Genomic DNA, 27,822 nt, shown 5'->3' with positions numbered 1-27,822 from the left:
GTTGGGGGCTGGGACACTGGTTGGGAAAAGAACCTTCAACCTTCCTCTTTGTGAGGAAGCTTTTGTCCTTGGCACTACGTGGAGCACAGGATATTACAGGAGCACAGACCCTTGCTTGAGCTGGTGCTGATTCTGGGGAGAGGCAGGCTGATGAAAGCATCACTTGTCTTTCCAATGACCTTATCATGTGAGCTGAGCCTGCCAAGAGCTGTCTCTCACTCTGTGCTCCTCGTGGCCTGAGCCAAGACTCCTGGATGCTCTGTGCCGTATCCGATATCGCTCGGCATCGCTGGCGGGCTCCCAGGGCTCACACACATCCTGGGAGGGACCAGGACACCTCTGTGCTTTGCTGCCTCCAGATCATCTCACTTCCAAACAGGCCCAATCTGATTTTGAGATTTTTGAGTATAAGGAACACCCTGATCTTGAGGGAGGAACAGAAGGAAGAGAAGAGTCTTCCAAAGCAAGATCCTTGACCTCCAGAGCTGCGTGGCTGTGCTGGCTCCTCTTCATGCTTCCCAATAGTGTTCCCAGGTCTTTACTGGTGTGTGGCAACAATAATGAGCAAGCAACACGTGGGGGCAGCAGAAGGCTTTGCTTCCTTGTCTGGGAGTCTGTGGTTGGAGCATCCTTGCAAGGGTCCTGAAGAACAGAGGTGCTCCCAGGTTTGAGGGTCACTGTGGTGGGCACGAGCTGCAGCTGCTCAGACTCTGGGAGAAGGATGTTGCTGGACAGAGGGGCTTTGTGGCCTCCTGGGAAGGATGTCAGCACTGGGATCCTGGGATTTTGTCACTGCATCTGGTCCTGCCCCAGGTCCTGCAGGCCCAGCCCAAGCACTGCCATGCTCATGTTCAAAGCATGTTCAACCAGAAGACAGTCACAAGGTTGTTCACTATGGAAAACTGGCAGGAGTGAAAATCCCAGAGGCAGATCCCACTGCAGCCCACAGGACAAGCCTTGCTGAGCTTGTTGCACCACGGGCAGGATGGGGCCCAGCATGTTCCTTGAAGTGAGGTGAAGTGAAAAAAAGAAGCTCTTACCTCATTACTGTGAGGAAAGAGGAAGGTTTCAGCTGCTACCATTTATTTTCCTAGAGACTTGGAATTTTCAGGTAACGGAAAGAAGCCTTGGCTGTGGAGGTCTTGAAAGCCAAGTTTGCAGAGTAGGACTATTTCAGACAGTGAAGTGGCTACAATTTACACAGTATGGCTCTAAGATTTTCTGGCAGGGCTATCTCCAGAATAGGTGTAATTTTTCCTGCTCTGAGTGAGCAGAAATTCAGGAATTGCCTGTCCACTTGATATTTGCCTGATTGCTCACATCAGTCTCCCCATCATCAGTAATGTGGAGTCTGAGTGGTATTGGCACAAGCTGATGGAAATGGCAAGAAATAAAAAACCCAACAAAAGCCAACCTTGTCACCAGAAATGATGATGGATTAATTAAAATAAGGGGTGGGAAACAAAACACCCCTGTGCTCCATGAGTAATTTAAAAAGAGTAAAATCAGATACATTCCCAGATAGGAAAAGCATTTTCTGTAACTGAGGCTGCTACTTTAATTGGAAAATGCTGTTAACACAACTCTGACCGAGGCGAGGGCAAGAGCACAGCAGGCCTGGTGGAGATCTGCAAGTAAACAGCTGAATTGCTTCTCTCAGCCTCAATCTGCAAATTTCTGAAGCCAAAAGAACAGCTTTAAATGTAAAACTTCTGTTGGAGCTCATGCTTCAATTGGGCTGTGTGCCAGGACATGCAAAGACTTAGGGCATTAAAAGTCTCATGGAGATGAAAAGACAGTGGGGAGTCATTTGAGTTGGCTTGTAATGCACTAAGCTATAGCAGGATCTGCCTTCATTCCCTTTAAACCAACTTGTGGGGAGGCAAATGGAGAAAACTGATATTTTATCACTTGTAACTGTTACAGCAAAAGCTAAGGCTAAGCACGACCCTGATGGAATTCCTGTGTCCTGCACACAGTAGAGGGGTCCCAGCCCCAGGCTGGCTCAGCCTTTCCAGTACCTGGGAAGTGAAGTAGCCCCTGAAAATGCCTCAAACCATGAAGTGACCATCTCTAGGGATGTGTGAGCTGCCCTGTTGGCTGCTGTTTTCACTTCAAACCATCGTCTCAGGCAGCCTTTAACCACAGAGTAACACAACAGGTTTGCACCTACCCTGCTCCTTCCAAGGAGCTCAAAGTGTTTTAAAAATCCCCAGCCAAGCAGTGCTATTGTGGTTCCTATTGCACAGTGGTTCCCTGAGTTACAGGGCAATGCACTGCTTCACCAAGGCTGCACAACTTGTTGGCATGCCAGGTCAGCCCAGATCCTGGGAAGCTGGGATGAGCATCCAAGAAATGAAGGATGTGTCTGGCTGTCAATGAACACTGAAAAAAAGCTGTGAACAGCAGCAAAGTGACACAAACACAGTGTGGTCACCAGGTACCACCAAATCACAGCTGGCCCAATCCAGCTGTTGTAAGGAAAAGGAAGAGGAGCAGGGCCATGTCTTTCACTGGTTAATGCTGCAGCTCCCTGCATGGGCTGGCTTCAGGTGGGCAGGCTGAGCATCACTACCAGGGCTCTGGGAAACGCTTTGCTGGGACTCTTCACTGCCAGAAGCTGCTTTACAATGTTCCCAGCTGTCCCCCTAAGTATCAGCTTGGACAAAATTAAAGGCATACTAATTCCCTCGGGTTTCAAGGACCCTGGGAAGTCACTAATCAGGTTCCTGCTGAGCCAAAGGCAAGGAAGAACGTTGTTAGCAACAAACACAGAAAATCTTCTCTAACTGGAGCCAGGGAATGGGAACGTGCTTCTGGGGAAACCTTTGTGTCTCTCAGGAGCACGTTCACCACAAGGTGAGGAGCCCCAGTGGGCAGTGGGGGCTTTTATCATAGTGCCAGGGACCTCCTCAGCTGAGAGGAAGAAAAAAAAACACACACCAAAAGCTTCATTAGCCTTAAAGCCTCACCCTCAGTCTTTGTCCTGGTCTGAAGGGAGAGAAAAGTGTTTCCATTTGTTTTGAGGTTGGTGTTAGGAAACTCTCTTAAAAACCAAGGGCCAAATGCTGCTCTTTCTTCAGGAAACAGTCCCAGGGAATGTTCAAAGACACCAACCACACAGGGAAGACTTTGTAGGTCCAAGGCCTGGGTGCCAGAAGGGAGTTTCACCACGGTGTCCTCCATGAGAAGCTGGCTCCAGGGTCACACCCACAAGGACACCCTCAATGTGGGATGTGGGTGCATGGGAGCAATATTGGTCTTTAAATCTGCCAGGATCCTGGGAAAGCCATCCCAGGACCCTGTGCTTGAGTGCTAAAATCAGAGCCTGTATATGAGACAAAAAAAAAGGGGAAGAGGAACCATTAGCAGAATTAAAGGGACACATGAGCAGATGAAAGGTACAAAATGTCATCTTTTGCGTTCCAAGCAGCAGAGGGAATACCACAGAGAATCAGTGGGAAGTGGATCAAGTAACCCCTACATTGCCCCATTCCTTAAAATGCAAAACACACAAATGCTGAGCTCTTGCTCAAAGCAAAGCACAATCCTCTCCTCTCATTGTTACCTGTAACCCAGAGCCTGTGGAAGCAGCTACAGTGAATTAACTTGAGAGAAAGGAGCTGGATTGAATTTGCTAAGGGAGACAAAACCCCTACAGGCATGTTGTTAAGAAAGAATGAGCAGTAATTCTGTTTATTCTGATTAGTTTTGCTTGATTGTGCTTGATTGTGCTTGCCCTAGGAAACGTGAGAGCTGCTGGGGATCATATCAGCAAAGAAAATCAGAGAGCAACAAGCTGATGGTTTAGAGTTCATGCAAACATCGTGCCAGCCACTGAACCAGAAGAAAAGAGTTAGCTCAGAGGCAGCCACTTATCTACTGATAAGACCCTTTTGGGGAAGAATCTCAGAATGATGAAGAAGAGAGATGGGAAATTGTGCTGCAGAGCTAAGCCAATCAGTCAGCAGAGAATATGGCATTGTTTGGGTTTTTCTTTGCTTTCCTCCCCCTTCTTCCCCATTTATTATCAGAACAAAGAGCATTTTTGCCTGTAAAAATCTTTGTGCCTAAAGAGGTAACACCGGGGTGCGCTCCTGCACCAGAGCTGAACTTCTGGGTAGCTTTGATTCAACTTTGTGGAGAAAATCACAGTAAAACTCTTAGCTATGGATCTCTACATGATCATTATCTCAGCTTTTAACACCTACATTTGCAACTCCTACTTTGTGGAGATAAAATACATCACCATGGTTTCAACTTACCAGAAAGTCTCTCTCAGCAGCTGCTCTCTGTGGAAGTGTCAGAGGAAGGAGATCAGGTCCCAGGTGGCCAGAGAACACAAGCTGTGGCTGGCCAGGAGCAGAAGCTGTCGAACACGAGGCATCTGGAGAGGTGAGGAAATTCAGGACAACTTCTTGGTCCAGCAGATAAAGCTTCCTGCTTTTTTTTTACAGATGTGATGTGCTAACAGATGTTCCCTGAAAGGGGCAGCAGAGACCAATCCCACGCGATGAACAGAGAGAGCCGTCCTGATCAGGGAGAAATAAAAATGAAGAGCAAGAATTATTTGCATTGTTTCTTTTCCTTGGCATGCAGAGGCTCCACCATGTGTCCACTCAAATAAAAACAGCTTGGACCCACACAGGCCAAACTGGGGCTGCCTGGTAGAATCTTGATGGACTCTGTGATCACTTCCTTCAGCTGCTTTTGAGAGGAGGGCACCAACCCTGCCCAGATGTGGGTGCTGGGTGTGCAAACATTGTGGAGCTCTAGATAATGCACTGATTAACGTCTATGTCACTACAGCAGCACAGCAGCCTTTGGGCTGGCAGGGGGATCAGTGTAATTTGGGAAATGTTCACTAACAGGCTCATGAGTACCTGCACCACAGCTCGTCACTCACAATTTGGCTCCCACCTAACCCTGAAAGAGGGAGATGAGGAAAAGGCTGATTAAACTATCAAGGTTCCCAACAGTCCATGCTGGTGTGAAGGTGTGAAGTAGGGAAGCCCACCTTGGACCACCTTCACAATGTCTGCAGGCTCTCTTGAACCACTCAGAGTTAATTCTAGAGCTGATCCAAGTTGCTGCCTGGAGAAGAAGGCACAGTTATTTACCTGCAGCAAATCCCATATGTGTTACTTCATCTAAGTCTCTTACCCCATCCTGTCCTGTTGCTTTATTGCCTTATGCTCCCCTGTAGCACTGTCCACAATTCCCAGTGGAGAGGATGTCCAAGAGCTCCAATCACAGGACAATACCACAGGCACAAACCATGCACCAGTCTCTTCATCAAGGCTTTGAAAGAGGTCTAAGATTTGAAAGCAAGGAGGGGCCAGTGTGAGGTGAGAAGGCAGCAGAGGAGCCAAGGCAGCAAGAGCTTTATCAGGAAACCAAGAACCCTCTCTGCTCCTGCTCTCAGGATAGAACAGCACACCAGCAAATCTGGCTGCAGACTGAAATCTTGGCTTTCCCTGAAGCCAATGGCAAACATCCCACTGGCTTCAATGGGAGCAGCACTCCATGCCAGATCTCGTGCTTCCCATTCCTCTGCTGTAGCCATGAGAGCAAGCTTCCCTTCCAAGGCTGTGTCTGCAGCTAGAGCCTCTAGGAGCAGGAGAATGGCTCTCCTTGCAGCCTGAGAAGTATCAATGGGAAATGAAAGACTTATTTTTAACAGAAATGGTGACTGTCCTAGTGAACAACTTGCTTAGAGTTATGGGACACTCTGGAGCCATCTCTTTCTCTCTCAAAAATTCCCCTTAGGCTTTAGGTGCCCACAGGGTGCCCAGCAGCTCAAGCACAGCTTTTGGCTGTGATGAAATCATGAGTGGGGGAAGTGGTTTGAGCTAGGTTATGCAACTACCAACACTCATCTCTCCCAGTCTTAACATCCCTCATTCCACTCCTGCTCACACAGCAGCACCTCAACACAGTGGAACTTACAGCAACACAGCAAACAGGCAGGAGAAGACTAAGTTTGGCCACTTCTGTTTTTACACAACAGAGCTGATGAAGGAAGGGATGCTGGAAGAGCTGTGCACTGACCACACAGGGCTCTACGTTTGCTCTGGCACAAGCATCCCTCTGCTGAGATGAGCATCTTGAGACCCCCGAGCTGTTTGTGAGGTGGCAAGGTCACATCTCTCATTTCCTGAAAATCTTTGCTTTCCTTGGCAGAAATGAAGGACTTTGTTAGGGAAATCTTGGTGGGCGTTTTGTGATCAGTCAAGCACAGCAGATGACTCGAGGGTGTATACAGGACCTCCCGTCTTCTTGATGTAGGAAAATGATTCTGCTTGCTCCAGAAATTCAGGAGTCACCAGCATGGTGCTGACCACCTGTATTATTCCTTAGGTCACAAGGCATGTCTACTGGACAGATTGATGTCTGTACAGCTGACTGTTTGCATATCAATTCTAGAGGCAAAGGAAATTCTTCAAATCCCAGAGCACAAATGTGCACTGCTACAGAAAAGCAGGTGGAGATGTGCCAAGTTACAGCTCCTTAGCTGCTGCCCCTGTAAGGAATGCCCTGCAAGGAAAACTGGAAAATATTTCATGAAAGAGCAAAGATAACAAAAGACAATCTGGCAAAGGGTAGAATTTAATATTAATGGCTTTCCTTTAGTCACTGTATTTCCTGTTCCTAAGTTAACCCTCTAAAATCAGCCATGGTCAGAGAAGGGCTATAAACTTTTGCATATCTGAAAGATCTCAGAGCACTTTGCAAATGTCAGGGACTGTGGATGGATGGCTTTTCCCTGAGGAGACTGTCCATGCAGCCAATGGGCAGATGCTTCTTTGGCTGCTGAGGCCAAACACTGAGAAATTTGGCTACTCTGTAAGAACATCTTCCTTCTTTACCTCCCAGGTTCCTGTCATCACAGGAACCCAAAAGTGAGAGGAGCTGGGCTTCCCTTGAGCTCAGTGTAAAAAGTTCCTTCCTGGTGGACAGATGGGTAACAGACACACAGCAGGGATGTTCTGGTGTCATTTCAGCCCAGCAGCCACTTCAGGATCTTGTCCCTGCAGACCTCAGGGTTCCATGGAGACAGCTCATGGCTGTGCCTGGCTCAGCTGCTGCTGTATCTGAACATCACCATTAAAGCACACTGGAAGTCACCTTGAAAGGGAGCTGGACCAGCCCCACCTCCCCACCTTCCCTGACAACTGGTGCTTGCCTGCAGGAGCTCAAAATTAACCCAAGCAGATAAGAGATGGACAATGTGGCTCCTCAGAGTCCCAGGGTCCTTTGCTCAGAGGAGATCCTTCTATGCCCACCCACATCTTCCTCTAACCTGGCAAAGTACCTGAATTACTGAGCTGACTTGCCAAGAGAGATTTAAGCTGGAAACCTCTCTAGAAAGATGTCTCTCATTAGGAGCAGGGAGCTGGCTGGGGCACAGAGCTGGGAGAGGAGTGTTACTCATTCCTGCCTCACACTGGGCCCTTCAGACACTCTCCTCTCCTGCAAGATGTACTGTTCTGTGACTGCTGGCAGAAATTAATGAGCAGAGCTGGTTGAAAAACTTTCCATCAAAACAGTGCTTCTGCTTTGCCAGAAGATAGTTGAAAAATTAAGTGGAAAAATTAGAGAAGAGAGCCTGGGTTTTGGCTGACATTGTTGGTCCAAAAATCCCAAACTTGGGATTTTTTAGCCAAAAATGGCAGCATTTGGGGAAGGCAGGGGAGGAAAGGGAGGTGCCTGGCAAGATTTAGTGATACCCTGAAAAACATTACAAAAATTTTCACAAATATGAGGGTGGTTTTGTCAATTTTATCTTTTTTTTTTTTTTTTTTCCATAGTGAAGGATACTTCTGCTTTTAGAACCATCCTATGGGGAGGCTGAAAACAAATAAATAAGCTTTTTCTTTCTTACCCATATGGCTACAGATCCCCCATGGCTTGTGGCATAAGCACAAGCAGCAGCTCCTCTGGAGAGCCACAGCAGAAGGACCAGATCTTTGCTAGGAGCTGCCCAAGAGCTGATCACCCCCAAAGTGTAACTCTCAGGAAGGGACACACACAGAGCTGGTGCTGCTGTGAGTTTGCACAGCTGATGGGAAGCCTCGATAACCTCTCAGCTGCCTTGCACACAAATAAACTGAGCCATGGGGACAGCCAGGGAACAGGGCTCGTGATGGAAGGCACTGTGCACACAGCTGCCGCAAAACCACCCGTGCTGAACACTCAGGCAGCCACAGCACAGGCAGAGAGTTGTTGTTGCAGGGAGAATGGCACATGAATACCCACAGAAAGCTCTTTTTCATCTTGCTTACAAAATAATGTGTTTTTTCCTTTTTCCCCTTTAAAATTGTTTCTTCAGCAAAGTATGGTTAGGGAAAAAAATAATAAAAGAAGAAAGAAAGAGATGGAATCTTCCTTACCCTCTGAGAAATGTGGCTGACAGCATTTCTTGGGCTCAGTGTCACTGTCCTCTGGCATTGGTGGCCAGTGATGTGATGGGGGAAGAAGCCACGAGTGAGAGCAGCTCCAGGTGATGATGCCTGAGGAGAACAGAATTCCAGAATTCCAGCAGGGCCCTTCTTCCTGAACACAAACCTGGGCAGGGAACAGAGCTGACAGTGCTGAAGCCAGCACAGCACAGCACAGGAGGCACCAGCTCTGTGAGAAAACCAAATGTTGTTATTGAGCACTGGGGAGCAGGGCAGGTTCAATTTAAAGTGATTTTCTAAGGAGTGAGACCATGATTCTGGACAGGATTTCTATTTTAAACAACACCTAATCTTTAAATTCAGTCTAGATGTGGATTTCATACCTTTTCCTGAATGAAAGCAGCACTGGAGGAAGCAGGCTCAGGAGTTCAGATGTGTCCTGGCAGGTCCCCTTGCTGACAGCCTGAGCTTGACTCTCATCCCACCACAGCCTGGGGTTACAGTCCCAGCCACTTCCAGCACAAGCAGCTCTGGCTCAGAGCCCCCAGAGTGATAAAAGACTTCTTGTGTGATCATCTCAGGAGGGAAGTTTGGTGCCAAACAAAGCTGCAGTCTGGTTGGGTCCTTTTGTCATCAGAGACAAAATCAAGGGGAAAAGTGCAGAGCTGGGGAAAGAAATGGAAACTGAAAAACTTTCAAATAATGTCTTTTCTAAGAAAATGAATGAAGTCCAACCCGAGAATGGCTTGTCTGGTTTTGCTGGACAGGCTGCACCGATCTTGGTGCAACACAAAAGACTTTGTTAGAGGATTCCCCATTTCCACCAGTCCTTCAGCAGTCCAAGTACTTTCATTCCCTGTCTCCAGAAAGGTTCCAGTGATGCTGGACTGTGCAGTGACCTTCCAGAAAGCTGTCAGAGATCCTTCAGCAGCTGGTGGTTTGGGGGGTGGTGGAGGCAGCCCTGCAGATGGTGGGCTGCCAGTGCTCTCCTGGTGAAAAATGAGTGTTTTCCTCCATTCCAGGCCACATGAAGAGCAGCATCCCATCCCGTTCTTCCTGACACCATCAGAAGTGTGAGTGCACAGAATGGGAGCACATCTGGCACGGATCTTCTCTGCCTGGAACTCCACAGCACACTGGCGTTTGCACTGACACTCTCCAGCAAGAAGAAAACATCCCTTTCCCCATGGAAATGCTCCACGTGGTGTTGGGGAAAGCACAAAGGAAGATTTGGTTTTCACTCTACCAGAGAGCAGTCCTCAGCAGTGGTACTTGGTGAGCTGATGTGGGGATAGTGTTCCACATTTTGGAAGGCAAATTCCTTCCACAGCAAGCAGGGTGCTGCCAGCTTGCTGCAAGAGACAGCTGAGGCTGCCATGGACACCAGGAGAGTGAAGGGAGCAGGTGGAGTTGGTGGAGGCAGAAGTGACCTCCAAGGAGGAGAGGAGTGATTTTACTTTCCTCCTGATCCTTCTGTGCCAGAGCCCCAGAGCCATCTGACCCCACCTGCCTTTAGTGACCCTGGCTGAGGTGTCTTAAACAAAAAACAACTGAGCTCACAGGGAAGGGCAATGGCTTGGGTAGAAATGGGGATGAGGAATTAGAGAAACAGCAAATGACTAGATGCAAAATAGGCAAAGTAAGTATATAATCCTACTGGATTTATAGGAGAGATATTGGCACATACCAGGAACATTTCAACCCAAATGTATGACAGCATTCCTTACAGCCCTCCCACCCACTGCCATAGCCCAGCTTAATGCAAAGCCCTTTGGCTTCCCCAGGCTCAGAGCTACATTTTATTGTTCAAACAGGTCAACAATTGCAATCAGATGTTGACTGCAGGCAAGGCACAAACACGATGATGTGTTCATGTGCAGCAGCACGTGGAGGGAGGCTCTGCAGTGCTGCTGCTGTGAATGGCCTGTGCAGGGTGGCAGCTGGGCTGGATCTCCCAAGCTGCCTCAGAAGCCCATCAGTGTTGTGCCATGAATCCTATGTAAGACCAGGAAACGGGCTCTGTTATTAAAGTATAAACTCCATTTCTGGAAATCACTGTGGGAGGAGGGCTCTCACACCAACTCTGCTTTGGTTTGTTATAAAATCAGACAATTCTTTGGGTGGGAAAAGACCTGTAAGATCACAGAGTCTAACCCAGCACTGCCAAGTCCACCACTCCCATGTTCCTGGGTTTTTAAGGCTGCTTTAGAAAGATGCTGCTCCCTTTTTAACAAGAATTGAGCTGGAGTGGGGTACAGATGATGGCATCTTTGTAAGACAGGCTGGGAGAGGATCCTACAGGTGTATCTTACTGCAAAAACAACCTTCACCGTGCTGGGGGGAGCTAACAGAACAAAGATTCTGGCCAGTGACTACAACAAAGACATCCCAAACACGTGGCACTGAAGTAATTCTGTTTATTTCACACCAGGGCAGAGTGCAGTTAGGTTATGCAGATACCTTCCCAATGGATGGGATCCTTTTGCTCCAGTATAAATTTCCACACTCCCAGCACTGTTCATTGTCAGGGGATGCCTGTGGAGTTGCTGCTCGGGCACAGCAAGAACAACCTTCCCCAAAAGCACTCTCAGAACATCCCTCTCCCCAGGCAGAAGCTTTCCCCTCCCCACAGCCTGCCCAGGCACACACAGAGATATCCCAAACACAGCCTGGCACGCTCTTCCCAGACAGGAATTTTCTACTCTTGTGTCACTGACCACAGACCTGGCAAGGCATCATTCAGGTGTTAACATCCCCATGCTTTATTTTGCAACCTGACCAGGACAAGACCCATCATTTCTTGGTTTTTAGCACACTGAGAACTCTGAGGTTCCACAATTTTACTGCCAAATGACCTTTTACACCGACCACAGCAATTAAACAGTTGGCTTGGATTTATCCAAATCCCAGTCTCAGTCCAGTATTACACAGATGCATAATGTACCACTTACAGCTTCACTCCTTTCTTTTCATATTCATGCTTTGGGTTTGCTTTGTATTTTTGTCTCAAGTTCAGAAATCTTATTAAAGATGTTATGGAAAAAATAAATTTATTATTCAACATATTCTATTTGTTCAAAATGGAATGATCCTTTTTTCTTTTTTTTTCTCTGTTTTGGCTTTCATTTACAACTGGTTCCATTCAGTTTGACTGTTTTTTTATCTTTTTCTATTTATAACCAGCACCAAGAAGAAAATTACCATGGATACAGTACATATGCAAATTAGCTAATGGAAAAATATATACATTTCACTCTGTAATGAGAAAACTTAAATGATATTATTGCCATGGAGAATATATCTCTGTATTATAATAAAATATCAAGCAATAATCAACTGCTAAGATTCTTTTCCACCAACAAAAAATAGCACCATACATGAGATAGTGAGAATCTACACTCAATAACACAATTGTGCAACTAGAAATGTACAGTACTTTAGTAACAGTACAGAGTATTGTTTATAATATGGAAATACCACCACTGTAATCAAAAGAGCATCAATCTCTTAAGAACAACTAAGAAAAGTATTGTTGTAGATACACTGAAACAGTTTCTTTTCTTTTCACCATAATGTGGGAACTGAGGGCAGAGCATAGCTGTGACTTCATTGTAAAGCTCCTATAAAGTGATAAAAACCAGAAGTGCAGGAATATTGAACAGAATTAGATTTTTTTTGTTATTATTTTTCTGGCTGTTATGTGATGGGATGTTGTCACCATGTGAAGTAAGAGAATTGAATAAAATGGAGCTGTGTTGTGCCATCAGTTCTAAATAATGTTGGAGGGTTTGATTATAAAAAATAAAAGGTTGATGCATGCTAATCTGTGAGCTGTGAGAGCAAGTGAGGTGTTTTTTTCTCAGTGCTCATACAGTTGAAAAAAAATCCTTGTAAATTCCTGTTTCCTTAGGTAGGACTCAGAACTTGCACCCAAGTGTCCTTTGGGTCCAGAACCCAGCAGGTTGGGTCAGGCCAGAGGTCTAACCAGCCTAGCACCCTGTTCTGGCCAGTGGCCAGTACTGAATTATTACTGAAAAACACAAAACCTAAAATCCTTCCTCTCTATGTCCTACCTTTTGCCTAGAGAGGGTCACAGATCAGCACCAGAAGGAAAATGTTCCTGCTGTGGAGAAGCACCTTTGATTCCCAGCAATGATAATTCACACAATTCTGCCAAGGTAACAGAGAAAATGTTGCCCATGAGAAGAAAACCAGCAAATTAAAAATGGAGTGAGGGGTGTCAGGGGATTCAGGGGTGGCTGTGGGGGCAGGGAGGCAGCAAGGACAGTCCCAGTGCCACTGCAGGCTAAGGGGGAAACACCACTGTGGATTAGGAACATAAACCAGGTCCTATGGACTCTGTCTGATCTCCTGGAACTTTCTCACTTGCAGTTCTTCTATCTGTTAATTTGCCTAATTGAGTATCACCTGGTATTGTCTAAATCTTCCCTGTCACCTCTGCCAGCAATTTTCCCTTGATTGCTTGCTAAGTACTTATATAACCTCTGGGCTGGGCAACAGGGTGGGAATAACAGAAAAAGGAGATTTAATCCTGATTATAAATTGCCAAAAAAAAAAAAAAAAAAAAAAATAGAATCCAGTATAACAAAAACCAACCTGGAATCATTTCCCTGATAGAGAAAATCATCTGAGGCATTGGAAAGCAGATCTGTTTGAGACAGGCACTTGAGGAAAAAAGGTGTGCAAATGTGCCCTTGTGCATCAGGCCAGCCCTGGTGCACACACACAAGCACAGATGTAAATGTGAAGCCCACACAGGGTTAGTCTGTTGATGAACATTATCTCCCTGTGCTTGAAATATTTAGCCCTTAATAAAATGCTAATAGGTTATTCCAGTGAGGTCCTGGATATGGAAAGAACAGCACTAAGCAAAAATTGCTTTAAAGACGTTAGGTACTCAGAGTCTTTATCCTTCCTTGCATTGACAAAAAGAGACAATAGCAACAAAGACAACCTGGGGCCAGGTGAGAACTGCAAGCCAGCCTGGCCCAGGGGCTGGGGGAGCAGCTGGGCTTGGCTCTGTGCTCAGCTCCAAGGAGTCAAACAGTCCCACACAGTTCCAGAGTGAGCACAAAGCTGCAATTATCCAAAGGACTCTGTTCCTGTCACCAGGAGGGGGCTGAAACTCAGCCATGGCCTTGGGCCCGGGCAAGGGAATGATGCTGGAGCAAGATGTGACAGGGAGACACTGATGCGTGTGACAAGGGAGGGGACAAGCTCTGCCCTGGGCAGAGCTCCTGTTTCAAGTCTCACATCACAGAGAGGAGTCTGGTTTAAAGTGCAGAGACATGGCAGAGAGTATTGTGTGGGCAGCACCTGTAAGTGCTCTGACAGCACCAAACCTACAGCACCAAACCTGACAGCACCACAGAAGTGACACAGGGAGCACTCAAAACAGCAATGGAAGCCTGAGCCCTTGGCTTCCTACAAGCTCCAGGTTACACTTTGAATGCCTTGCATCCCTGGCTACGTCTGGTTACTCCAAAAGCTACATAAGCTCAGCTGTGTAAAAGAGCCCAGAGATAGAAAACACCTGTTCTGCTCCCCACTACATCCTTTTCATAAAGATTGTTCCAAATTCAGTTTCTGTTCCAACCCTATCCAGTTTCACAGTCCTCTTAAAAGAACCAACAGTCTCATTATCTGATTGACTTCTAAAAATTGGAGAGAGCTTAGGCCAAGCAATCCCTCAGTGAGCTCTACTGGATGAAATGATTTCTGGCTTCTCCCATCTCATGTAAATGGTTCTTGTTTAAAAGTAACTATCTACGGCTGTTAATAAGCTTCCATTTCATTAAGCTCAGAGAAAAATTAGGTTTCATAAAATAAACTCTATTATTCTGGGGAAAAGATAGAGAGGATTGTTTTTTAAAATTAGAAGGAAAAGCACTCCCTATTAGTGGCTCTGAAAATACGACTTGGAATGTTGGATATAATTATACTGAGTATTCTGTAGGAAATTCAGAGATGTCCATCCTCTGCTGTCAGTTTTCACAAGCTCTTACAGAAAATCCTCTCTTTAAACTAAACCTTTCATTGATGCATGTCCCTCCAAGCCCACTCTGCAGTGGATAACTGCTGGGAATTGAAAACAACAGATAAAAGCCAAGATTAAAAGATTAAGTAATGTCTCTACCTTTGCTGAATTATTTTGCCAGAGGCCTTCCTCCATGGAGGTACCCATAACCTTATCCAATGTAATCACTTTGCAACTCTTGTCCTTTTCTTTAATGGTAGCAAGCCATCCAGTGGCTGGTGATTTAATATATTAAAAACGCATTAACGAAAAATGTGAGGATGTCAAAATATTCAGAAATGATTGGCTCCTTGAGATGACCCTTTCTGTGTGTTTTTTTTTAAGGTGGATGAGCGGATGACTTTGGTATCCAGTCTGTAGGATTAGTTTCAAGTCTCATTAGGTGTGCTTTGGGATCCACCACGCTGTAGCAACTCATGAAGTTCCAGTACTCAGACCTACTAGTCTGTGATTTCCATACAAACAGCTGGAAGACTCTAAGGAGTGGCACAGGTTCATTAACTCTTCTGCTGCATCTTGTTTGCATAAAAGTCTCTGCAGGTCTGACAGCAGCGCTGGTACCACCGCATGTCCTGGCACAGGTTCTTCTCACGGATCACCCTGCAGTACACTGTCCACTGGTCCCCCGTGCACTTGTAGGTGAGGGCAGCTTGGGAGGAGACAAGAAAGGAGAAACTGCCAGATTAGCCAGGGAACAGCGCTGCAGGTGTGACCAAAAGCCCTGCACACGAGGGGAGGGAGGGCCACTCTCGCTGCCGGCACTGGAGAGCAGGTGAGGTTCTCTCTGCCAAAATATCGGGCTCTTGGAAGCGCTTCCTTCCTTCCTTCCTTCCCTGGCCATGAATGGGGAGTGCAAACCTCCTCCTGCTGCACCTGTTTTGTCTCAGAGGCAAACAGGCCTGGATGAACAAACCATCCAAAGATGCAGCCCAGACTTAAGGCCATGAACTCCGTGCCACAGTCAATAGGATGGAGATGGATAAATCACACAACTGGCAAGAGCACCTGAGACAGACCTTATGAATGTGAGATGGGAGAGTTCACATAAAAGAAACTAAGCCACAAGCAAGGCCAGGACTAAAATTTCAGAGGTCCAAGGTCCCTCACAGGTTGTGAAGGAAGACAAGAGAGAAGTGACAGGATAAATCCCTCTGAATGTGTTGACAATGAGAGACACTGGACACAGACATAAAAGCCAGGTGAGGTGAACTCCACACTTAGATATTTTTGGAAATGTTATCCAAGACAAAAAACCATTCTGAAGTAGGGACAAGGCAGCATGGGGTCTGTAGACTACTGGGATTTTTTTCTGATTTTTTTTTTCTTCCATTGCAGAAAAGAGAAAATTCTGTTTAACTATAATCCAATTAGAATTGCTTATAAGCAAAAAGAGCAAAATACTCAATGATATGTCTTTCCACTAATATCAAATATCATTGTTTCTGGCCCTGGTGATTCCAAGCCTGGTTTAGAAGCAAAAGCATCCCAAATTGCTTGCAGATTATTTTCAGCAGGGACTTGAGCCTCCTCAGTCTTCTAAACACATGAGCATTTTATTGCTTTGTCCTAAAATGTGAATTAGGATGGATTTCTTGTTTCATCAGTGTATCAAGGGCTTACATCTCAAATGAAATGTTTTCCTTCCACTATGCTCTTAGTGCTAAAATATCTGGGAAGTACTCTCATACCAGAAGAGGATAGAAACCCCTCAGCATGAGTGCATTTGCAAAAATGAAAGTCCCCATTTTCTCTAAAAACATCTGGTAAACTTTTGGGGAACAAATTTCATTTCAGAAGCTTCAACTCCAGCCCTAGTTTAAGTGTTATTTAATAATGGAGAACATTATTAGAAAATGGTTCCCTATTATTTAGCAGCTCTGTGTTTTCATGTGTGTTAGAGGTTTCTTAGCCTGTAAGATCAGCTTTAAGATCAGTTCAGATGTGACAGAGGAGGCTGCTCTTTCTGGTAACCTCTTGTTTACAACCCAGTCTCTTCTACCAAAAGGGGGACAGGAGGCACCCATGAGGCTGGGTTAGTGTACGTAGCTGATGCCTTAATTTAGCTTCATCTTACTGGTGATGATGTGTGAAATGTAAAGAAACCAACTTGGTTCTTGGAGCTGTGGTGGAACACACAGGGCTGAAGTTAAAAAAAAAATATATTTAATATATTTATATTTTTTCCCCTTATAAACTAATGTGAAAAATCATGAGATTCCCACAAATTTGTATTAACAGACACATTCTTAATTAGTGGCATGTCTTAAGTACAGTGTTAGGTGTTTCAGGAGACAGATGGTTATCGCCATATTCCCATCCCAGCCAGGGACACAAGGAATGCAGGGTGAGGAGGAGGACAGTGACAGAAAATCATAGGGTCAGGAAGAGGCTGGATGCTCTCTTGCCCCTCTGGGCAAATCAATCCATCAAACCACCCGTCAGGGTCATGCATTTTCTTGGGACACAATGAATGAATGATCCTACTTCACACTCACTGCAGCACAGGCAGCGTGTGGAAGAGTTTGTGATAGAGAAAGATGCACCTGCCAGCTCCCTCACCTGTGACCGATCAATCAATCAATCAGTCAGTCAATCAATCCCATCACCCACCATTTGTGTGCTCTTGCTGCTCTCTGAGCTCCATGCTCTGCCATGCCAAGCACTCCACCTGGGCACAGCCTGAGGCAGGGCTCAGACAGGACCTACCCACAGCAGACCTTTAGGCTGGAGTCTGGTCGAGCCTCTCTCAATTTCTGGCCCCGGACAATCACTGCAGCCCCCCGGGCAGCTGGCACCTTCCCCCCCGGCCCCTGACTCACCGAGCCTGGGCGAGGTGATGGTGTTGACGTTGATCCTGTCGTTGCAGACCTCCTGGTGGCACTGCCTGTAGGCCGCGGGCTTGGCCAGCGCCGGGCACTCGCTGCCGTGGCGCCCGGTCACTTTGTGCATGCACTGCACCACGCGCGACTGCAGCCCCTTGCCGCACGTCGAGGAGCACTGCAGGAGAGAGCACACTGAGCTTCCGTGCCACAGCACAGCAGGAGTCATGCCAGAGCACAGGGTGCAGCCACTGTGCTGCTGAGGGCTCACAGCTGGCTCTCCGTGGCAGCCAGGGACACTGCGTGTGGCTGCTGTGCTGGCTGTGATGGTTTTGCACCTTCAGGGAGTGCTGTGAGCCGAGGAACTCACCTGGCTCAGGGAAGGAACTTGTCTTTCTGCCCTGAGTTCACCTACTCTGACTGTCCTCTGTGGATGCCCATGGGGCTCAAGCAGGCAAAAATGCAATTCCCCCCACCAGTCATGAAGAGGCAAAGCTGAAAAATGTGTAATTATGGACCAGCAGCTTCCACCTCCCTCTCTGTGAGGGACTCAGTGGGTCTTGGTTTAAAAGTTCTCTCCAAGACATGGATGGTCTAACAAGGCTTCCTCCACAGACAGGATGACCACAGCCAGGCACCAACATCAGATAAATCCCAGGATTCCAGCAGAGGCTGGCAGCTCCTGCGTGCCCAGAGCTCTGAGAAGCTCTGTTCTGGAGAGAACACATCAGGTATTCCAGTTTCACTCCCATCTATCCCTGCTGTCTGGCCCTTGCCTGTCCTCCTGGGAGCAATTGCAAATTGTACTCATGAGTTTTGGCTGCTATTAGCCAGGAGGCCCAGCCTGTTCATATGCTCTCTTTGTTGTCATACAGTCAGAGTCCCTCCCTCTCCCTCCCTCTTCCTCTGGCCCAGTCACTTGTGATTTACAATGTCCTACTTGCACACTGTTCAATTTTAATAAAGCAAACACAGTGAGCACAGGGAGGTGCAGCAGCTGGAGTCAATAAAAGAACCTTGTATTTAACATAAAGAAACAATGGCTTGCAAGACTTGGGTAAGATTCCTGTTTCTGCTAAAGCCACACACAAGCAAATGATGGGGGAGAGGAGGAGGTGAGGGAAAGCCCAGGAGGTAGCAACAGAATGATGTAAAAAAAGGTCATGTTTTCTGTCCTCTGCTGTTTCTCACCAAAGTCAGGGCATTGGAGCTTTCTCCCTGAAAACCACCATCACCTCAGAGAGGTAATTCTCAAAGGAGAGATGCCAAACACTGGAGAGGTTCAGAAGCTGGGCATCACTGAGGCTGGACTGAAGTCCAGGTACAAATCCTGTGTGTGCAGTGTGGATGCTTGTGAGACCCAGAGCCAAAGGCAGAACATGTGGATGCACACAGGGCTCCACCTCTACATCCAAGGAGGATGAGTACAGCAAAGCTGTGGTCATTTTGGTCTGGAAGTATCACAAGAAACCCTTGCAGTTTGGGTTTTTTTCCTTTACAATCTCCTTATTTCAATTTAAGTTCAACACACCAGTTTATGACAGATACTTTTACATTTAGATTTTTCAGGTGTTGAATTTACAAAAAAAATTGATCACTGTCAAATACTACCTCAGCAGTGGTTATAGTACTTAGGATTATGCTGAATGAACCCTTCCCCTGCCCTACAGTAAGCTATTCCAAAAATCAGGAATTAAAGTCCCTGATGTAAATCCCCTTCACAATCTGAATTTATGCAGTGAAATCTGGGCATTACATTAGTTTTGTGTGTCCCTCAGCTCTTTCCCAGCACTGAGTGCCCTCAGTGACTTCCACCAGCCTGGAAGCCAGTCAGGCATGGCCACTGGATTTAAAGTGAACTATTTTCATCCTGATAAATGCAACTATTAGGCTCTTCCACTTCACCAGTCAAATGCAACCTTTAATCCTCAGGATTCAGTGGCACTTCTAGTTTTCGCAGTGCTTTACTAATCTTAATCCTCCCCAAACTCTTTGCTTTGGGAGGGGAATTGTACATCCATTTTGCAAACAGAATTGCTGTTATCACACAGGTATTAAATAACTCAGGCCATGGGCTTCCTTCACATGATTGCAACAGTGAGCCTGAAACCTCTGTCTCTGGCTTTTAAGCACTCCCTGTGCTCTTAACAGGGGGGGCATGGGGAGAAAGAAGGGAAAAGAGGACAAAACCAGCATTTTTCTCATAAGGTGAATGAGGTTTTCAGATACCAACACACAAACACTCACCTATCTGTGTTCCTGTCTCTGCATTTGTTAACCAGCAAGGAGGGCAAGCAGTGAAACTTTTTTCCACAGACACTGCCAACTCCAATCCTCAGACAAATAACAGCAGAGCTTTTGCCTGAAGCAGTTTTATTCCTTCTCCTGGGAGACTGGGATCATCACCTATGCTATGCAATTAGTTTTTCACAGCCAGCAAGACAGATTTTAACATCTTTCTTGAACTCTTCAGGGCTTGGCAGCTGAAGGAAGGTTGGACATCTGGCTTATTTTAAGACAAAATTTTCAACTCGGTACTTGGATAGTTTCTTTCCTAGGAATTTCAATAGGAAATAGGAATAGATACAAAATACATACAAAGGGGGAATTGTTACTCATGCTGCACTATGAGAAGAGGACATCATTAAAAAAGGTATAAAAATCAAACTCCAACTGCACAGCAAATTCCCATAAATATATTCCTTCTCTGGACAGCTAAATGCACTGCTATGGACTCTCTGTTCCCAAATGTTTGCGGAGCAAGGAACCATACCCACAGAACAATTTTCAGGGCTGGATTCAGCAGAGAAGGGATGCTGGTGCCAAAGGAAGAAGTGGATTTTCCCTTCCACCAGGCACTGCCAGTGGTGTCACTATCACTAAAATGCACGTGCAAAATGCACAGAATTTAACCATAATGCCCTAAACTGACAACACAAGCACTGTAAACTGGAAATCCACCCCCATGCAATGATCAAAGGGTTGCTCAGCACTGTAAAATAGAGGTGGTTAATGAACAGCTACAAAAAGTGAAGCTAATGAGAGCCCCTGTAACTCCAGTTCAAACACTGCTTAGGAAGGCAAAAGCAAGACAAAAATGCCTGCATTCACATTCTTTGGCAGTAACATGCAAGGCAGTGGGGATATCCAGAAGGAAATAAACTCACAAATTGTCAAGGCAGCAGCTGCATTCAAGAGCTTAAAGATTTACTCACTGAAAAACTCTAACCTTAGGAGCAAGCTATGATTTTTCAACTGGAATGCTATTTCCACCTTAGGATACTGATATGAAAGCTTGAAATCTAGCAAAGGTGCTGACAGATGTCTAATTGCTTTGAAAGCAAATGCCCCAGGAGAATATTAGGTATTAAAATAGAACAAATTTACAGAAAGTGCTGAGATCTGTCAGGGCCTTCATCAACTCCTGGTCTAAAAAAGATAGCAGAGAAAGAGAGGGGAATGAGAGTGACATAAGCCAGGGCAGGGCTGCTGTTGGGTATCACAGCAGAGAGTCCAAAGAATCCCTCTGTTGAAGCTTAATGGGGTCAGAAAAGGTACAGATTTACCAGCACAGACACAGGTCCAGGACTGAATGGGATAATGGATCATTGCTGAGGGCTCCTGGGAGACTGGGATACATTCCAGACCCCAGGACACCTTCAGAAATGTCACTTTTCTAACCTCCAAGGGATGGGTGTAAATATTTTTTTTGTAAGAGATTTTTCCCAGCAGAAGCAGGTCACAGCATCCCTCCAGCCAATCCTGAGCACGCTCCAGTACAGAGAGGGCTGATCTGTCAGAGGGAGATCCAGTTCTAGATGACTGTCATAAGTAAGCTGCAGGCAAGATGGGGTTTTCTCTTTATTCATCAGTCTGCAGTCATCTGATGTTTAAAGATACTGGTTTGTCCCCAGTTTGCTGGAAGCTGCTGAAGCCAAGGATAACACCATGGCTAAAGCTCCAATATTGAGAGATAGAGTCATGCTTTACTGACTTCAGAGTTCAAGCATTTGAGGCGTTAGGGTAGAGTGTTTTTCCCCTCGGGGGTCTTATTTCTTGCCTCTATGAAAGTCAGAAAGAAAGCAAGAGAAGTTCCTATTAAAAACATTCTAACACAGCATCTGAGATGAATGACAAAGGTCCTGTAATTGCTCCCTTCCCGGGACCTCAATAGCACACACATGTGTGCTCTGAAAGCCAGTGCTCCACACACCTTCACATCAGGCTTTTTATGAGGATCACTCATTTAAACCCCATAGCTCTAGCTGAAAAGCAGCATGCAATATGCTTTCATAAACACCAGGTCAACTTTCACCATGGCATCATGCTAAAGAAAGAAGTATCTGTCTTTTCACTGATAAGATCTAATTAGCCCAAAGCAAACTGTAAGCTGTTTTTCAAGCTTCCTTGTTCTTTTCTTTCTTCTATTTTTTTTTTTTCTTCTTTTTGAACCCTAGATCTGTAAAAGAACATATCTGGTCTTGCTTACAACAATCTTTCATTTGGAAACTTTTGTGAAATGACTGATTTGTTTAATTTAGCCAAGAAGAAAAAAATGCATACCCTTCTGACTCAGTATGGGAAGAAACAATAAATTATGGCAGCAAATGCTCGTGGCTGATGTGACAGTATCTTAGCAGGAAAAGAGAAGCAATTTTTGCAAACTGCCTACAGCTGTACTTTCAAACTGCACGACCCCAAGGAACAAGACCTGACCAGCACATCCAACATGTCTCACTGCATAATTAAGCTTGGCTTTGCCATTCTGAAAAGCTCCATTGTATACAGAGAGTTCAGAGATTAAAGGCTGAACACGTGAATATTCTGGGTAGTGAGAGTGCCCCTAAAGTACTTGTGCAGTGGAGCCCAGGTGGATGCTGATGAGAAAATGCCATTTAATCCGATATTCCAATCAGGAAAAATTTACTTCTCACAAGGTTTCAAACTGGATTTCAAGAACAGGCTCAAGCAGAGCTGTGAGGTGATACAGTGCTGCCCACTGGGGCCCATATTCTAGCAGGTCACCTACTGCACTTGTGCCATGGCTGGACCTGTGGCACAAAGTGGAAATACTCCAGAGTTTATTCCACCAGGACAACTGCAAGGACCTGGTGATGAAAAACACCTAATGCAAAAGGCACAATCAAGGTAATTTTAAATAGCCCCAGTAGTAGTGGACAGCTATGGGATCAGAGGACTTGGGTCAGGCTGGATGCTAGAGAATCCCTCCTGTTCCTACAGCACTGTGAGCTGCTTGTGCTGAGCCAGGCTCTCGGGGCTCACATGAGCTCTATTCCCACCCCAGATTATCCTGAGGGGACATCCTGGGAACTGAAGCCCCATGGCATGCATTATTAGTTACTATTAATTATTCATCAGTTAATGATCAACGCTCCCCCAACGCAATTTCTTAAAGAAAGTAATTAAACTAAGGACTGCTTTGAGATTTTTCAGTTTCAGCAAGAGGCTGCTCATCTCTCATTCAGTCCTGCCTGAGCATTTTCTAGACATGGAGCTACCCAGCTCTGACATGTGTGATGCTGGCTAACACTGTTTCATCTCTGCACAGTCAGTCACACTGGCACTCATTGCCCCTTAAAGGCGTTCTGGGAGATTGTCACCTTAATGCCTTGGCCATCATTATAAATCTCAAAAGGTTATTGAAAAGACTGGGAAATTACAGCAGTCCCTGCTAGCAGTGCATACTGTGTGCTGTAGGTATTCAAGGGGAAAATCCTCTTCAGACTGATACTACGGAATTTAAATGGTGAATTACTACTCCCCGTATTTTCAAAAACATGATCCTGGACACTGTAACATCTCAGAGTAACTCAGAGAAAATGAATGCCAATACTTGGACAGGCTTGTCTTTCACTCTTTCTCCTTTTGCACTTTAAAAACCAAGAGTAAAAAAATCACAATGTATTTCATTTCCAATCCACTGGTCTTGGTGGAAGGCTTTAACTCTCCATCAAAAAAATGCACTTAATGGACCAGGCTTTTAAATAAAATATCAAAAAAAGAGAAGTTACTCTTCCAGTTAATAGGATCACTGGAGGCTGTATTGGAATATGAGACAAAAACACTGGCAGAGCATGCTCCACTTCAAACAAAACACTGATCTTTTTCAGTGTTCAGATCAATCTGATCTTTTTGCAGCACATTCTCCTTTACTACAGAACCTTCACAATAATTTGTACCAGGGATGTTCCCAGAAACTCCAGTGGAGATGAGCTGTGCAATTTGTTGTGCAAACAAGGAGCAGCCTGAAAGGCACAAGCAGGACTTGGTTCCTGGAGCCTGCAGTGCCCAGGGAAAGGACATGGCCAGCTCTGCAATCAGCATCTCTTCCCTTTCCATGCCCAGTTCCCAACTAGAGCTGCATCCACTGGGACTGGCTCCTAGCCCAAGCCTAGGCACAGGCTTGACCTTGTTTTAGTGCCATGATGCAACATTTCCACCTCTGCCCACAGCTAAAGACATTCCACAGATGTGGGGACAGACAATCACAGAGAAGAAGGGTGGGATTCATCTTATTGAAGCCCTGTTCAGATCCAAGTGTTCCTTGCTGGTAAAACCAATTTTGGTCCATTTGATCTCATCTCCTGTAGGGAGGGGTGCTTTGGGATTTAGCTGTTGGCAAGAAATGCTCTGGTTTGCACATCAGTGATCGTGTGCCAGAGCCACAAACCACAGGGAACCACAACTCAGAGCAGTCCATGGGGCAGGACTTAGGTCTAGGACAGATGCTCTGGCTCCTGGCCATGTCTAGGACCACAGAAGCAGGGAATTTGACTACTAAAGCTTGTTGGATCGTCTCCTGTCCCACGCAGCTCTGGTCCATCACCTTCTGGAGAACAACTGATGTGCATTAGTGAGGCCTGTGGACAACCTTCCAGTGCTGCTGAAGGCCATAAATCACAAAGTTGTTCGGTGGCAGGGAAGGGTCTGTCAGCTCTGATGTGCCACTGCAGTTTTAAGCTACCACCTCTCCTGCAGAGTATTTTCTCAATCCAACAAGAAAAGTTATTTTCTCCAAGGTAGAAGAAGATTAACTTAGTTCTGACCTTTGTGAAGAATAACTAAGTTGTCCATAGCTTATCATAAACAGATGTCAGGTCAAGCCATGAATTTGTAATGAATGTTAGAACAAAGGACAGTTTTGCTTCTATATTTATAACAGCTTTGAATGCACCTCTCAAACCACAGCTGTCGTTGATTTACTATTCTTATTATGTAATATGAATTAATCATTAAAAGTGAGGCACATAGAGAATTTTGTTGATGTTCCCAATCATTTGGAGCTTGGAAAATATGCCTTCCTGGCACTGGAAGATTGTATTTTTGGAAAAAAAGCCCCAAAACCCAACGTGTTTTTTGGTGTACTGCAAGGCTGGGGGTTTATCTCTCAGAGAATAAGACCTCCTGTAATCCTGCCAAAACAATTAATTTGCAATTACAAATCCTTGTTACCACCCACAGTGATGAATGACTGCTGATCTTCAGTGTGAAGCACCTCAATGTCTGGCACAAAGCCAGTATTTTTCTTACAGGAAATTAGATTCTTTTTTTCTCTCCCTACTGTTAATGTCCTCCTGGGATGAGAACCCATCTCCAGCATTTCACAGGCTCAGCAAGTTCTGTAAAGGAATTGGCAGCTCTTGATGCCCAGGGAGGGCAGGTGGCTATGGGTGATTTTTCAGATGTGCTTTATCACTATTGACACTATTTGGCAACAAGAATGTTGTTTAACATCACACTTTGCCAAGCTGGTCCTTACTGGGGCTTTCCAGTTTCTGGAGTGCTCAATTTCTCTGAATCCAGTAAAAGTTGTGCCAGGAGGTTATACAAGATGTGAAGTGGTAGAAATAGATTTTTCCTCTACTTTCTCTGCTAGTTGAAGCCCAGCTTGATGTGTCACTGATTGCTTTCTCCTAAGAGCACAAATCTGTGATGGTTCCTACCCAAGTCCCAAAGATTCTGCACAGCCCACCAGGTCAGATCCAGCTCTGCATGACATTGGCATAAACCTGCATTAACTCAAGTGCCTGAATTAATCTGGGTTTACCCTCAGGTAAGAGAGACTGATATCTGACCCAGTGTGCTGAGTGAGATCCTTGGCCCGTGGCCAGTGGGTTGTAGGGAAGAATGAAAGACAGTTACCCTGGATTTACACTGGGTTATCTGAGATTAATACAGGCCTTAGTATTTACAGAGCACCTACTGTAACTGCAAAGAAAAAAATATGGCAAAGCCAACATGCTACAAGGCCTCTATGTGTCTTTCTTCTTCCAAAAAATCTTTTCATTGGGCTAGGTAATATAATAGGTTAATGAGCTAAATTGTTGCCTGAGGGACAGAAGTTTTATATTTAAACTTCCACCCACAGAGCTGAAAATGCCCCTTGTGAAAGTCAGAGCTAATGATGGAGCTTGTGTGTCTGGCTTGTAATTCCACCTTTCCTGATACAACACCAGTGAAATGGAGAATAGTCAAAAAAATGAAACTGGGAGCCCTGAACCAATCTGTGCTATTGGCTCCAAATACAGAACTTTTGTCAGGACAGAATTTGAGGCATGTGAAATAGAGAAACAATTAAATAAAACCGGAAATAAAGAAAAATCCATAAAAATTTTGTGGAGAATTGCTTCTGTTATATAACCTTGCCTCCTCAATTATAACTTAGAAGAGTCCAAAGGGCAGCTGGAGGAAAGGAACTCAAAAATGTAGCCTTGGCCTGTAGAGAATTAAAGAATTATTAAGATTGGTAAAGACCTCCAAGGTCAAGTCCAGCCTTTGACCAAACACCACCTTTCCCACCAAACCCTAGCACTGAGTGCCATAACTGCTTGGTTTCTGAGCACTTCCAGGGATGGTGACTCCACCACTTCCTTGGAGAGCCTGTTCCAATGCTTAACCACTCTTTCAGTGATGAACATTTTCCTAATATCCAACTTGAACCTCCCTTGTGCTATCTCTGGTTGTCTGGGAGAAGAGCCTGACCCTCATCTCAACACAACCTGCTTTGAGGTAGTTGTGGAGAGCAAAAAGTCTCCCCTGGGCCATCTTTTCCTGCCACATTACTGCTGGAGGAGAAGGGGAGAGAGCTGAGGACGGGGGGCAGCCTTGAGTGGCTAAAAAGCAGCCCCTGGTGCTGCTCACCTTCAAGCACAAGATCTGTGTCACCACCACAACTTGCCAACACCTCCAGCTCCCTGCATCATCTGGGACATGTTTCCAGTGACTCCAATGCCAAGTCCAAGTCCTGCAGCAGCCCCTTCCAGCACAGCCTGGGGCAGGGAATGGTGTGGAGCTGGGCTGTGTGTCCTGCTCAGCTCCCCAGAGAGCCACACACATAAAGACACACTCTGTTCCTGCAGGAATGTAATCCTCGATGTTAAGTTTGTCAGCAAAAATATAATTCACCACGAAAGAATGGACTACTGTCTTGCTAAAGCATCAAAAGGCACATTTTCAGCAGTCTGGGAGTCTGATGCAAGTGTTGGGAAACTGAGCAACCTGTGTTTGTTCCTCTGACCAGCACAACTACAATAAAAATGTAAAAATGCTTCAGGTGCTAGAACATTTAACAGCTCGGATTTCAAACAAGGAGGAACTATTTCAAAGCAGAACGAGTGTATGAGATGTTTGTTTCTTTAACTGAATGCAAACTGGATGTGGAATTTCCTCTTGGAAGAAACGACTGAATGGGAGATGGCTTGGACTCCCTTTTGTATATTGCATCATGTATAAAAAAGGATGATATAATGAATTGCAATTCTGAAGAATTCAGGCAAAAATAAAATAAGGATTTCAGGTTAACACCTTCAGTGGGTCTTGCATTGTGCAATTCATGTTTCTATTAGGTTTGAAGACTCTGGGGCCAAGAACGGTTTAGTTATGAAACTTGTATCACTCATGCTGAGTAAAATGCAAAAAATAGTACTTATATCCCTTTAAGATAATGGGTTTTAAAGAGAAGTGGCAGCAGTGTAGAGAAGCTGCAAGTTTAGTAGCAGTGGTAACAGAGCTTTAGTAACAGAGCAACTCTCTGTCTTTAGAATTCCAGTACAGTCTGTTAATCTCAAGCACTGGGCTAACAAAGGCAAACTCAGAGCCATTTAAAGTAACTTTACAAACTTGGCCTTATGTGTTTGCAAAGTGAACTAGACATATCAGTTTCTTGTGCAACACTTGAAACATGCTGCAAATATATTAGGAATATACAAACACGACAATTAGTTCCAAATGCTTTCCAAAAGCTACAGGACACAGCAAGGACCAGCTGCAAATAAACCTGACAGAAAATGGGATAAAATCCCTCTTTTTTCAGGCATGGATAATGGCTACAGAGCTGTTGCTAAGGTCAGTGGATGAGGTTTGGCTGGTGGGTGCATGTCTCAGACCAGCAAGGCCTCATCTCCAGCCCTCACCTCTTCTACATGAGAGCTGAGAACTTAAAATCACAATTTGTCTGGGGTAGGTGTAGAGGTTTTACTGCTGCTGGGAGCTCCTTATGCACATAGTCTGTGTATTCTACAAA

General features: G+C 45.5%; 1 protein-coding gene across 1 annotated transcript in view; it reads right to left on the bottom strand.

The window, feature by feature from the left end:
- Positions 1–14,655: 14,655 nt before the first annotated feature.
- ADAMTS17 (ADAM metallopeptidase with thrombospondin type 1 motif 17) overlaps positions 14,656–27,822 on the bottom strand; it is a 153,795-nt gene continuing 140,628 nt past the window's right edge. Inside the window, exons 21-22 of the mRNA XM_041469127.1 lie at positions 17,280–17,457; positions 14,656–15,109 (exon numbers count right to left, since the gene is read on the bottom strand). Of these exons, the coding sequence (XP_041325061.1) occupies positions 14,958–15,109; positions 17,280–17,457 (330 nt within the window). The 3' untranslated portion in view covers positions 14,656–14,957. The remainder of the gene's footprint in view (positions 15,110–17,279; positions 17,458–27,822) is intronic.

Source organism: Pyrgilauda ruficollis, unplaced genomic scaffold (assembly GCF_017590135.1).
Source record: "Pyrgilauda ruficollis isolate IOZ18807 unplaced genomic scaffold, ASM1759013v1 scaffold23, whole genome shotgun sequence".
Taxonomy (NCBI): Eukaryota; Metazoa; Chordata; class Aves; order Passeriformes; family Passeridae; genus Pyrgilauda; species Pyrgilauda ruficollis.
Note: the sequence above shows the minus strand (reverse complement) of the source record. Positions and strands in the feature narration are given on the sequence as shown.